The 13,601-nt window shown below is 53.3% G+C and overlaps 5 protein-coding genes across 5 annotated transcripts; 2 read left to right on the top strand and 3 right to left on the bottom strand.

The window, feature by feature from the left end:
* Window positions 1–28: 28 nt before the first annotated feature.
* Window positions 29–2,160, bottom strand: COG6 (Golgi transport complex subunit 6; the record flags this gene model as incomplete). The annotated part of the gene is made up of 2 exons (XM_049344143.1): window positions 29–1,819; window positions 1,867–2,160. The coding sequence occupies 2 exons, from the start codon at window positions 2,158–2,160 to the stop codon at window positions 29–31; spliced, it is 2,085 nt and encodes a 694-aa protein (XP_049198578.1).
* Window positions 2,161–2,489: 329 nt separating this feature from the next.
* ATG9 (autophagy protein atg9) lies at window positions 2,490–5,249 on the top strand (the record flags this gene model as incomplete). Its single annotated transcript, XM_049344144.1, has 2 exons — window positions 2,490–3,292; window positions 3,341–5,249. 2 exons carry the CDS (start codon window positions 2,490–2,492, stop codon window positions 5,247–5,249), a joined length of 2,712 nt encoding a protein of 903 aa, XP_049198579.1.
* Window positions 5,250–7,397: 2,148 nt separating this feature from the next.
* Window positions 7,398–8,041, bottom strand: RPL30 (60S ribosomal protein L30; the record flags this gene model as incomplete). The annotated part of the gene is made up of 4 exons (XM_049344145.1): window positions 7,398–7,435; window positions 7,488–7,551; window positions 7,762–7,811; window positions 7,861–8,041. The coding sequence occupies 4 exons, from the start codon at window positions 8,039–8,041 to the stop codon at window positions 7,398–7,400; spliced, it is 333 nt and encodes a 110-aa protein (XP_049198580.1).
* Window positions 8,042–8,616: 575 nt separating this feature from the next.
* MCM2 (MCM DNA helicase complex subunit) lies at window positions 8,617–11,286 on the bottom strand (the record flags this gene model as incomplete). Its single annotated transcript, XM_049344146.1, has 3 exons — window positions 8,617–8,859; window positions 8,908–11,135; window positions 11,184–11,286. The coding sequence occupies 3 exons, from the start codon at window positions 11,284–11,286 to the stop codon at window positions 8,617–8,619; spliced, it is 2,574 nt and encodes an 857-aa protein (XP_049198581.1).
* A 455-nt stretch (window positions 11,287–11,741) lies between these two features.
* Window positions 11,742–13,546, top strand: J4E93_006230 (uncharacterized protein; the record flags this gene model as incomplete). Its single annotated transcript, XM_049344147.1, has 3 exons — window positions 11,742–11,830; window positions 11,883–11,937; window positions 11,984–13,546. The coding sequence occupies 3 exons, from the start codon at window positions 11,742–11,744 to the stop codon at window positions 13,544–13,546; spliced, it is 1,707 nt and encodes a 568-aa protein (XP_049198582.1).
* Between the last annotated feature and the right edge of the window lie 55 nt (window positions 13,547–13,601).

The raw sequence follows: 13,601 nt of genomic DNA on the forward strand, positions 1-13,601 counted from the left end.
CTTGTATATACTCGCCACAACAGGCCCTTTAGCTGAGCAGCACCCGTATCTCACCACTGGTGCGAGGGAACATATCTCTCAAACCGGGCTCCTGATCCTCATCTTCCTTGTCTTCGTCATATGTCAGATCATCGGCAGCCATCATCTTGGCCTCCACAATCTCAAAGTCCTCACAGAATTTGCCGGCCGCTTCTTCCGCAATGTCCTGTATCATCTTCCTGTTGCGCAGCCGCTTGATGTTCTCCGATGCATCAATGATAGCAGATGGCAAGAACTCATCGAGTTGCTGGCTGGCCGCTACGAGAGCATCTGGCTTGAACGCATCCAAGTCAGGTATTGTCTTGAGACTTTCTGGAGAGTCGCTGATTCCTTCAAGCGCATTTAGGAGGGTGACGAGACCAGATTCATTGACCAAGTACTGGTGTTGGTAGTCTGTCAACTTCGCAACATGCTCATCGATTGTATCGTCGATGTCGCTGACCCGCTCGCTAGCGAAGGCATACTGAGAAAGGACCTCCTTCGCCGCAAAGAGGCAGTTGATGGCGAAGATGGCGCTATCAGGCAGCTTCATTCCTTTCTGTAGGTTCTCGCAACCATTCAAGAAGGGATCTAGCGATTCCGCAAGTACAGTCTGGAATCCTTGCCCGTTGTCATCGGTTGCGGCGAACGATGTGTCATAGCTTTTCGCAAGTACCCGAAGCATTTGGAGTGCATCCTCTAAGAATTCTGGGGCAGACAAGTCGGCTGGTGCGACGGCGAGGTCGCTCTGAACATTGGCGACATAGTCTCTCATATTAGCACGGAACTGTCGCATCGCGGAAGCTTCGAGTGTGTCAAACACGTCCAAGACATCGGAATCCGCTCCAAGTAGCTTAGCAAAGGTTCCTTTGTAGAAGCCAATCAAGTTTGCGATCTTGTAAGCAAGAGTTGCATCGTCATGACTTTGGACGACCTGTTCAGTCCGCTGCCTCAAGAGACGTGCTACACCTGTAAGATCACGGCTGACGAGCTGATTCAAAGCTTTCCGTCCGTCGAAGACTTCGGCGTCTTCATCGCCTCTCAGCCAAGGCTCACTTTCAAGACCTGCTTGGATAGAACGTTTGATCTCATCGCCATCCGAGATGAAGAGGTTCTCAAGTGCCTCCCTTTCCGATACCGTCGTGGAGTGTGCCCACGCAAGCATATCTCCAACATAGCGGAGCGGGTCGTGAGCATGGAACTCGATGGGTTTGGTGGCTATGTGCTCTTCTGACGTCGATCCGGTCAACGCAGCATGGAATGAATCAGATAGAATGGCTTCTCGTGCCTCGGCAAACGAATCAAGGCAGCTTTGGAACAGAGTAGGACGTTCGGCCAGTACGCGCAGAGACCGACGTACAGAAGCACTGATTTGTGGATTCTCGAGATCCAGTGTCTTGAATTCGCGTTGGATCCACCGATACAATTTTTGGAAGGCAGAGTTAAGTTGTTTCGAGCTCTGCTCTAGCACTTCCAGGCCCAACCGCTGGTCCTCGGTTCCGAGCAGGACTTGACAATCGTGATGTATCTTCTTTACGCGGGTCAAGACCTGGAAGAACTCTTCATTGACGGGTTCAGCGGTAGAAGTCAGAATAGTAGAGTCTTCTTCGGATATCAGGAAGTGAGTGCTGAAGGCGTTCAGAATCTGCTGCTTAGATTCGACCTGCTTCCTCTGGGTTATGAGGCTTGTAGCTTCTTCCAAGACAGGCCCAGTCTCTCGGTTGGCAGCTTCAATATGACCGCGCATATTCGCGCAGTACGTATTCAGGCTACTGATGGCAGTTCCGATGCGTTTCAGTTGCTAGTGAAGATTAGTCGATGTTCTTCATACTTGGTGTTCCGACATACTTCCGCAACCTGGCCAAAGTCGTTGATAATCTCGCCATTGCACTCGATGACATCCTTCTGCACATCTAAACGCAACTGGCGTCGTGTTTCGGCGGTGTTCTGTACCCCACGTGAATCTAGTGTCTCCAGGGCATCGCGAATTTCCAAGTCGGCGTACGATGCGGAGAGCACGCTGGTGATCCTACTCGAGAGGGCATTTGTGCCTCGCGATGCAGGCGCTACCGATGGAGAGGACGGTGAAGTGCCATTCTGAGAAGCGGGAGTTGCTCGCTCCTGGAAGTAGCTCACGGACATGACTGGATGGGTGTTGTGACTTGGGCCCCGAAAGGTGTCATATCGGGCAGACGAGCGGCAAGTGCAGCCGAGCCTTATCGATATCGGTCGCGTCACCTGCATGCATGCCATGTGCTTCAACGATAGCCGCGACCATCCTCATCCTACTCTCTATCACGCTGGAATGGTCACTGACTAGGATTACGTCAGTGCTCATGGAGGCTCGTCTTGACTTTTGGGGATCACGCCTTCGGTCCTCTGACCACTCTTGCAGCCTCCAAACGCCCTCTACCCAGCGCAGCACGGCCACGCACCCCGCCGTTGCCTGAGCGCATCACCACTGTCCGACCATGATGGCCTCTAACCTACTGTCTAAGCTTCTTCCCTCTGCATCGGACGAAACATACGAACGCGAACCTCTTACTGCCCACGACCGCCGCGGCTCTACCTCGACCGACGAGCGACACGAGATGGACATAGACGAGGAGAACTTTGAGGCTCGCTTTGAGGAGCAAGACCTCGCACACCTGCTCGAAGAAGCGTCGTCAAGTCAGATGACGACCGAGAGCCGCGCTGTCTCTCCGGAGGCCAAACGCAACGCACCACCCGGTATCAATACAGCGAGTCGCATGCCGGCGTGGAGACAACCTGCTCCATCTCGCACTGCGCCCTTGGACGACGATGACGACGTACCACAGTCCTTACTTCTTGAAGGCGGTCACGAGCCTGGGCCGAGTGGGACTCAGCGCAACGAAGGCCTCCCTATGCCTGTGCCTGGCCCGGCCACGCGACAAACACGGGCGCAGTGGGATGCTACACGGAACCAGCAGCGACTGCACAACGAGGATGGAAACGGCGCACCTTCGCGGCCGTGGGGACATACCAGTAGACCTGGGCATTTTGCCGCCGACCGGAAGGAGAAGGCCCTGTGGCTGTGGGTGAATCAGATGGATCTGGACAACTACATGACCGAGGTCTACGATTACTTTGTCGGCTGCGGCATATACTCCATCCTTCTGGCCCGGGTTTTGACGCTCGCTCGGAGCGCCTTCGTAGTCGGGTTCATGACATTCCTTGGCTTCTGCATCGACTACTCCAAGTTGCCAAAGAGCAACAAGCTGGAGCAGGTCTTGGTGCCAAAGTGTGTAGCGAAGTCAGTAATTCTTTCTTCCCAACTCCATTCCCAGCTAACACGATATAGGATCCATGGAATTTGGATATTTGGCCTTTGGGTCTTCATCATCTACTGGCTCTACACGTTCTACAACCTCCTTACCGATATACCCCGGCTCCGAGCCACGCACGACTTCTACCACTACCTGCTCGATATCCCCGACCGCGACATACAAACCATACAGTGGCAGCAGGTGGTGACGCGCATCATGGCTCTGCGGGACTTGAACCTGACCACCGCCTCCAACCTGTCACCGCAGACGCGCAAGTTGCTCGATTCGAAGAGCAGGCAGCGACTAGATGCTATCGACATCGCGGGTCGCCTGATGCGTCGTGACAACTACCTGATCGCCCTCTTCAATAAGGAGATATTGGATGTCACCGTTCCGCTTCCCTTCCTTGGCAACCGATATATCTTCTCGGAAACGACCAGATGGCACGTCAATCTCGCCATCATGGACTTTGTTTTCAGCGGACCGAACGGCCAGTTCAACCCTGACTTCTTGAAGGAACGCAATCGCCGAGAGCTCGTAAAGAGGCTGAAAACTCGCTTCTTCTGGACTGGCATCATCAGTATCCTCTGCGCACCCTTCGCTGTGGTATTCGTGCTTGCTTCGTACATGTTCAAATACTTCACAGAATACCACAAGGACCCAGGCCAACTCAGTAACCGCGACTTCACTACTTTCGCTCAGTGGAAGTTCCGTGAGTTCAACGAGCTGCCCCACTACTTCGCCCGCCGCCGTAACATGGCCTATCCGTACGCAAACCTCTACCTTGCCCAGTTCCCCAAAGACAAAACCGAACAAGTCTCATCATTTGTCGCATTCATTGCCGGCGCCTTCGCATTCGTTCTCGTGGTGTTCACTCTTATGGATTCGGAGCTCTTCCTCAACTTCGAAATCACACCGGGCAAAACAGCTATCTTCTGGATCGGTATTCTTAGTACGATTTACCGTGTCGCACGTGGAAGCAGCCCTCAAGACGACCAGGTCGCAGATCCATCCTACTACCTCCAACACGTCATCTACCACACGCGCTATGAGCCCGAGTCGTGGCGTGATAGGCTACACACGGACGAGGTTCGCGCTGAATTCGCTCAACTGTATCAGCCCAAGATTGTTATCTTCGCCGAAGAGATACTCAGCATGATCATCACGCCTTTCCTGCTCATGTTCAGATTACCAGCCTGCAGCGAGCGTATCGTCGACTTCTTCCGCGAGTTCTCGATTGTAGTCGATGGCCTAGGCGTGACATGCTCCTACTCCATGTTCCCCTCTACAAAGACCACTCGCAACGCCAACAACATTCCGGCAAATGGAGCTGCCGCCCCAAGAGAAGACCCTGATCTTCGAGAAGACTACTTCATGGCCAAGGACAATAAGATGATGGCATCCTACTACGGCTTCCTGGACACGTACCAGAACCCCGGACGTGGCTACAACGGCCGTCTCCAAGGACGCAGCCAATTCCATCCTCCACCACAGTTCCCCAATACTTTCGGTTCCATGTCGCAAACTGCCCAGCCCGTTGAAATGAGTGCAAGAGGAACGAGTAGAGGACCGACTGGCCGCCAGAATCTCCAGCAGAGGACACCGAGACATAGACCGGGTGCTAGGGACGAGCCTATGAACTCTGTTCTTCTGGATCCCCACCACCAGCCTTCTTCTGCGTCCATACTACGCGGCTCGCCACGTCAGGCATCGAACAATAGGTATCGGACGCCTTTGTCAGCTGTGCCGGATGCACCTGGTCCATCGAATACGCGCATCGAGGAGGAGAGTACACTGGGTGATTCGTGGCGAACAAGTCGGCTCGCACAAGACGATGATGACGAGGAGGAAGCACCGGGCAACAATCGCGGAGGTGTACTACAGCTCTTGCAGCAGTTTTCTCGTGCGCAGGCTGAAGGTCGAGGCGCCGGTGTTGGTGTTTGAACTATACATTCGTGTTGCATTTACCGACTGGCGTTGGTGAAGGAGTTGCTGGTTTGGGAACTTATACCACTTTTAGCATCGGAACATTACTAGTAGAGAGCAATAGCAATCATTCGAGCAACAAACATGGTGATGTACTGTAATATCTGGCGATGGCAACCTTGGCATGATGATGAGGCCCATCTCGTTCACTCATAGACAGATGCAATCCAGATTTAGGCATTCATAACACACAAGCACAATCACGGCGGCACAGCGTTGTTGTATCATTTGTCATTGTCCGGCTGTGTCTGGTCGTTCTCTACAGTTACACGCCGCAGATGTTCAACTCCAGCCTTCATCCTGACTGATGAAGAAAGCAAATCACGCCGTAACCGAATTCCCATTGGACCCATGATGTCATGCACACAACTCATCCCTCAATCCAAAACCTAAGCAGAGGACTCGAAAGCCTCAGGGAAGCGACGGATGTTGTTGGCGAGGTTGCCCTTGTTGCGGAGGAACTGGACGTAGGCACCGTCGATCTTGACCTTGCCCTCTTGGCGGAGGTCAATGTACTCCTGGCGCTTGAGAGGAGTGAAACCCCAGTTCTTGGAGACAATGATCTTCTGGCGACCGGGGAACTAACAGCTTGTTAGCCTCATTTCATCTCTGACGTCATTTCCAAACATACCTTGTACTGGCAACGCCTGAGAGCCTCAAGGGCGACAGCGCGGTTAGAGTCCCTTGTCCGGACGGACATGAGAATCTGGCCAATGTTGACACGAGCGACAAGACCGTTGGGCTTGCCGAAAGCACCACGCATACCCGTCTGCAATCTATCGGCACCAGCGCAAGACAACATCTTGTTGATACGGACGACGTGGTAGGGGTGGACTCGGACACGGAGATGGAAGGATTCCTTTCCACCGTTCTTGACGAAGTACTTGTTGGCGCAAATACGGGCGGCCTCGAGCGCCTCAGAGGACAGCTGCTCGTACTCGTTGGAGACCAAGTGGATGCAGAGAGGGAAGTCGTCTACGTTGGCCTTCTTGCGACCAAGGTCGAAGATGCGGATCTTGGCATCGGGAACACCACGGTTGAACCTGCTCTTGGGGTACTACGGCCCAGTCAGCCTGTTATCCTCCTCGCGCGATATCTCCATCGTGACGTACGGGCTTGTTCTTGCAGTAGCGGTAGCAACGGGCGGGACGGCGAGCCATTGTGACGGTTGTTCCTGCTTTGAAATCAATGAGCGGGTGTCCAGGAGGCGCGGAGAAGGAGGGCGAGCGCAAACTGATGCAGCTGTCAGTAAGACGTCTTCCAGCGGAGAGAAATGCGACAGCCGTACGTACCTTACCCTGTATTTATGGTGTTAGTAGGAGGTGAGTGTCAGAGGCGTCGAGGGAAGTCGTCGCCGGATTGCTAAGCGAATATTTGCCCACACGAACGCTACGACCTGAGTAAGCTAGCGCCCCATCCGATTTCAAAGCACCCGCCACGCCACTTCCCGAGACAGCGAAAGTGCAATCCTGGGGATGCGTGCAGCGATTTGATTAAGGCACTCGTTCTTTTTGACAGCAGTCTGCAATACAATCCGATTCGTATCTAAATATCCACTCAACTTGAGGTTCTGTATGTCCTCTATCTGTTCGCGTGCATTACAAATCAGAAATACCGAGCTCCCTCGCATAGCCGATTCAAAGAAGCATGTTTCAAGAAGATATGCCCAACGCGAAACCTACAAGCATCCGAAGTATGCTCTAACAATAGGCCAAGGGGCTAAACTCTCTTGCGTGCTTTCGTATGCAGTCTACCAAAATGCTGGCAAACATGAACTGTGACGAATGCTTGGAGTCTACCTAAGAGGATACACCGTCGTCTTCATATATTATCAACGCAGACCTTGTCGTGTACCTTGGAGATTTGGTATACACATAGCTGCATATTTGGGATCAGCACATGATAATCTTGCGATAATTTGGTCTGTAGGCGCTAGTGTAAGAGAAGGACGTACAAGCATGCACGAGTGAGTCACGTCACAAGTGCAAATGTGGACCGTCAGAGTGGCTCATGAAATCTTGCATTCATTGGATATCATCGCTGACATAGCTTTCGCCATGCCTAGGTATCATGTCTAACTTCGCCTCTTCCATGTGTCATGACACTCTAGTTCTCGGTGTTCTGGGACAGGATGTCGGAGTCACCTGTCAATCTGTTAGCGGATATCATAGTGCAACCAGAAAGGGAGATACATACCGGCATCGAGGATGGACATGACGGAGCAGCGGAAGAGCTTACCGCAAGCAGTGCCCAACTCAATCTAGACTGGTATTAGCTGATTGCTCTCCGAAGCCATGTTCAGACCTCTTCTCAGAGCCAGCCCTCGAAGTATACCCAGCGCGCAGGAGCTTGTTATCGTCGCGTTCTTGTGTATATTCTACCACAACTAGGAACTGGAGAGTAACGAGTCTCGTAGCGCGCAGGGTATCTTGTCGTTAGGCAATGAGAGTGGACGGGGTGCGGTACGTACGTTGTTACCGGAGAAGTGGTGGACGGAGGTCTTGGACAACATGGCGTAGTCTATCAGGAATTAGCGATTGCGCATGAACTCAGCGAAGGACGAACTTACACTCGAGCTCAGACTTCCTCAGAGGAGGGGTGTTTCCGGCAATGATGACGAGCTTGGCCTTTCCGGTGCGCAGGCTCTTGAGGGTAGACTTGTAGCCGAGGGTGACCTTACCGGACTTCATCACAAGCGCCAGGCGCGAGTTGATGGAGTCGGCGGTTCTCTTGTTCTTCTTGGGGGCCATCGTTGCTCGTAGGAAGTCGAATGTGGTATTCCTAAGGGTTGTTGAGCTCCGGTCGTGAGGGTTGTCGAAAGAGAATTGGGGTGGTAGCGCAACGCAAAATGCTTTGTGCGCCAAGAGTTGTTCAACGCTAGTGACTCAGCCGCCCCATAATGCCAGTACTGAACACCCCATCTTCATAACTTGTGGAAAGCCCAAGGCTAATAATCAGCTGTTGATAGTCTCTGCATCAAAAAGCCTTTGAGACAATGTTTGATGTGAGTAACAATGTCATGACTACGCCAAACCTCGCATCTAAGGCCGTCCTTGCTCACTTTACTGTGCATCTCATCTTTTGTACTGAGCATGCGAAGCTGTAATAAGGCATTGTTTAGATATCCTATCTAGTTTATAATCTTTGCTGTCAACTCCTAGCACCCAGTACATGTAGACATATGTCTGCAGACAAATAACGCTTTCCAACATGGTATCATTGCATCTTCAGGCGTCGTTAATCAAGACGCATGCCACAAACTCCTCTCATTCGCGCCTCTATCAGACCTTCATCATAGCGCATGTCCAGCATTTCGGGACTGTGCTCATGCTGCTGCTCTTTGCGCCCGCCCTCCTCGGTTCGGTGCACTAACAGCGCCGGGCCTGTTCAAGGTATACTTGGCGAACGCCCTTGCCAACGCCTTCTTTGCGCTGACCTTCTGCGATCCGACAAAGGAATCAACTGCAACAGCAATGGCACGATCAATGTCTACCGATGCGACATAGTCGGAGAGACGCATCTTACAGAAAGACTCTGCGATACGTAGGATAGCTTCGAGATGGCGAACCTGTAGTTGTGAGTGAATAATTTACTGACGCGATGGTGGTGAACTTACAGTGATAGGATAGGCTCCAGTTGCCATAGACTCTCTGCGCATGTCTGCGAACAGACGGGCAATCTTGTCTTGCTCAATCTGGTAAAGCTTGGGTCTGCACTTCTCCCTCGCGTAGAGGATGTACTTCCTCAACAGATCTTGAGGGATCTCACCCTCCTTGATTGGTGCGTCACCGTCGACGTCCATTTGGTCGTCGCCGTTCTGTGTCGCTTTTGCCTTGTCAGAGTACCCATATGCTGAGTTGACAAGAGGATGAGCCCGGCCGTGGGAGTTTACGACGAACTTGGCCAAGCGTTCATCCTCCGCCGGGTCAACAGTATCGCGTACGACACACAAGATATCGAATCGAGACAGAATAGGTTCGGTAAGCTCGACATTTTGCGAGAAAGGAATGGTTGAGTTGTATCGACCACCAATGGGGTTAGCAGCTGCTACGATGGAACAGCGAGCTTGAAGGGTTGTGACGATACCAGCCTTGGAGATGGAGATAGTCTGTTGCTCCATGGCCTCGTGAATGGATGTTCGGTCCTGATCATTCATCTTGTCGAACTCGTCTATCAAACAAGTACCCTTATCGGCAAGCACAAGCGCACCACCCTCAAGCGTCCACTCGCTAGTCATGGGATCACGACGGACGGAAGCAGTAAGACCGACCGCGGAAGCACCCTGACCAGTAGCGAAGACAGCACGATGGGCGGTCTTTTCGACATACTTCAGAATCTGGGACTTGGCAGTACCAGGGTCTCCAAGCAACAAGACGTTGATGTCGCCACGGATGGAATGACGACCAGGGGCTTCTTTGCTGACACCTCCGAAGAGAGAGAGCGCCACAGCAGTCTTGATGTCAGTGTGTCCGTAGATGCTTGGAGCGATCGAGTTGATGACTTTGTCCACAATGCGAGGATCCTTGGACAGTCGTCGAATCTCCTTCTCATCGTCTTCGGTCAACCGGAAGCCAGCCAGCTGGTCATGAGACTTGACAACGTAGTTTGCCTCCAAGATAGTTGCAAAGACTGGGAAACCGTTCTTGTTGTTCAAAGCCGCATCGTAGTTGTTACGGTAGATACCGGTGACTTCAATCTCCTCACCAGGCTTCGCCGAGTCGATCAGGTCCCAGAGAAGGATGACCTCCCGATGACGGGGCAAACGTCCTGCCGGTACAGTGCCTGGAGACTCTTGTAGAGTGAGCTTTTGGTAGTTTCGGTAGACTGTCCGCTCGGAGTTCACTGTGAAAGGACCACGTGATTGGCAGTTCTGGCAGAAAGAGATCTTGACCTCAACGTTTGAATCTTGGTGGAAGGGACCCAGAGTGACGCCGCACTTGGTACAGTCAAACTTGACGTATTTGAGTTGAGGGAACACTCCGCTTCGGCGCGTAACGACTCCACTGACACGGACGAGACTGTTGAGATGCGATTGACGGAGCTGGCGGAGGGTGTACTGGACAGGCACGTCGGTGATACGTACGTGAATCTCGGAGTGGATGCGCTCGTAATCTGGGTAGTGAAGGAGGGCGACTTCCATGGCCACCTGGTCGAAGATCTTTAACATCTCGGTGGGCGTGTTGGCCAGCCAGTATGCCAAGGTAGCCTTTTGCTCGGCAAGGTGGTCGAATGAGACTTCCAAGGACTCAGCGTTGACCTCTCCCAAGGTTCGGATACGGGCTCCGTATACCGAGTGACCGTGCTCGTCGGTGTATTCTGTCAGGAAAGACTTGAACTCGCGCGCGATGGTTCTGGCGACCTGAGGTTGAGCCACCCAATCTGTCAGGGTGTTGGCCTTGACATCGGTGAGTGCCTCCAGCGTCAATTCCTCGTTCATGATATCGTTGTCCATGTCCATGTCGTCTTCTTCGTCATACCGATTTCTCCGAACACGACGGCGTCCCATCAGACCTGCAAGGCCATCCGTCTCGTCTTCATCTGGCAGGAAAGCAGCGGGCATGCGGCGTCTTGCCTCTCTGTCCCGGGCATTGAGTCGCGCATCAAGCTCTCGTCTCTGTGCAAGACTGAGCTCTTCATAGTCGCCTTCGTCATCGATACCCTGGCCTTCGTAGGCATCGTTCTCGCGGGCTCCGTAGTCGTTCTCGAAGTCGTCGGCGAACAAATCAATTCCTTCCGCCTCTTCTGCGTCTTCGTCGAGATCGTCTACGTCGCGAATGATGTCGTCATCATCGAGCATGTCTGCATCGTCGTCTTGTGGAAGCATAGGGGGAGACGAGGCCATCGCTGTACTTGATTAGCCATTGTTGTGTCGCATGTTTTTGTCGCACTCACGGCTGGACGGCGGATGCGCCGCTGAGGAGGGGAGGTCGTCATCGTCCCTTGCGCGTTTGTTGCTCCTGCTGCTAGGGCCTACGCCACGGTTGGCGGACGACATGTTGGAGCGAAGGGGTGGTGGTGGTGAACTAGTCTTTGTCAATATCTTGTTGTTGGTTGTAAAGAGGGGCTCGTTGCTCGGCCTACGAGTCTCGTCGGACTCTGAGACACATACCTCATGTTCACGTAAAGCACGGTTTCTTACTGGTATCACCGGGGTAAAGTAAAGTGATACAGGGCTGCGAAGCGGGGTTGAGGGTGCGGGAGAAGGGGTAGTAAGGGCCAGCGACACGACCGCGTCGCGCTTTCCTTTTCCACGCGTAAAGTGGTGATGCGGTAGCCAATCAGCGATCAGGCGCATCCAGTGCCTTCCTCACTGCTCACCAAAGTTTCTCACGCATTTCCACCACCGAATTTGTTTTGCCAGTATCTCGCATTCTGACGACTTTTGGGCTTGTGCTCTACATCGAATCGCTTTCTATCTCGAATACAGTGGTTGCGCGTTGCATCGCAATCATGGCGGATTCACAGTCAACGACCATGTCCGAGAAGCCGCGCACCAGCAGCATATCGCAAGCCTCGGAGAGCTCACAAACAGCAGCTGAGTACGTGCCTTCCGTGTCTCTCTCTGTGTTGATACTAACACAAGCTGAACAGCTTTATCAAAGAACAACTCAGCCTTGAGGCAGAAGCACGCGAGGCTCTTCCCTACGTCAGTACCCACATCCTCCGAACGCGCCTCGACTGACAAGATACAGCAATTTGATACATGCACACGCGACCTCGGCCCTCTGCGACAGAGCCTTTATGCATGCCTCACCTGCAACTCCGCGCCCGCATCGTCTGCCCAGCAATACACACCAGCAGGCGTCTGCTACTCGTGCTCCATCTCCTGCCATGGCGAACACACCCTTGTTGAGTTGTTCAACAAGCGCAACTTCATATGCGACTGCGGAACTACCAGGATACCGAATATGACGCCATGCACGCTTCGTCTCAACGCAGAAACTGGATGTAAAGGCGATGTGACGGGCGAAGAGCCAGCCAAGACGAACAAGTACAACCAGAACTTCAGGAACAAATTCTGTGGCTGCGGTGAGGACTATGACCCTCAGCAAGAGAAGGGCACCATGTTCCAATGTCTCGGACTTGGGACATGCGAGGAGGGCGGCTGTGGCGAAGACTGGTGGCACCCCGAGTGCCTCGTAGGCTTCACTCGGGCGGAGTACAGCAAGATGATTGAGAAGCCCAAGGCGGAAGAGAAGGATGACAAAGCAGATGCGATGGATACCGACAAACCTGCGGTAGATGACACCAAGACCAACGGACACGCGGACGAGAATACGGCATCACTTTCAGCGGACATTGCAGCTGCAGTGACAAATGGCAATGGGGTTGATGGCAACGACATTGCAGCAGATGCCGGCGCAGAAGAGGATGATGATCCGCCACTGCCTCCAGGCTTCCCTGAAGAAGACGACTTCGATCACTTCCTCTGCTACAAGTGTGTCGAGGCCAATCCATGGATCAAACAGTACGCTGGCTCAACTGGGTTCCTCGCACCAGTCTACCACGATAAAGCCATCGCACTTTCTCATGCCCAGAAGGCCACTCTCTCAGCTCCAGAGGACAGCAACAGCGACTCCAAGAAACGCAAAGCTTCCGACGAAGACGAAGAGCAGCAGACAACATCCCATTTGACAGCTCCAGCTCCGGCTAAGCGCCAAAAGTCTGAAGATCCAAGTAGCACACTCTCCAGCATCCCCGAAGACACAACGACGCTCCCCATAACCCCCAAGAAGCCCGAAGCACCCGAAGCCCCAAAGCACGCTTCCCTCCCTCCTCTTCCCACCACCGCACATACTACACCCTTCTCCCTCTTTGTAAAGCCCGACTTCCGCGACCACCTCTGCCACTGCGACGCGTGCTACCCACAACTAAAAGCCCACCCGCAACTCCTTGAAGAGGAAGACACCTACGAGCCCCCCGTCTCCGAAGACGGCGAAGAAGGTGGTCAATCCGTCGGCACAGGCAGCATTCTCGACCGTGGCGAAGCTGCCTTCAACAACATGGACCGCGTACGTGCTATTCAAGGTGCAATGGCATATGCGCATCTCAAAGACAAGGTCTCGGCGTTCTTGAAGCCGTTCGCCGAGTCGGGTCAGGCTGTTGGTGCGGAAGATGTCAAAGCGTACTTTGAGAAGCTGAGAGGTGACGCACCGGGTATCCAGGAAGCTGCTGGCGATGCGAAGGCGAATAGGGATGATGACACGGATGGTGGGGCTGAGGGTGGCGGCAGGAAGGAACAGAGTGGGTACTGAATGTAGACCTGTCTGCTTGGAGCGGTGAAGATGTGAAGGTGAGATTTGTGGGAAT

This window comes from Alternaria ventricosa (genome assembly GCF_023758065.1).
Source record: "Alternaria ventricosa strain BMP 2768 chromosome Unknown scaffold_10, whole genome shotgun sequence".
NCBI lineage: Eukaryota > Fungi > Ascomycota > Dothideomycetes > Pleosporales > Pleosporaceae > Alternaria > Alternaria ventricosa.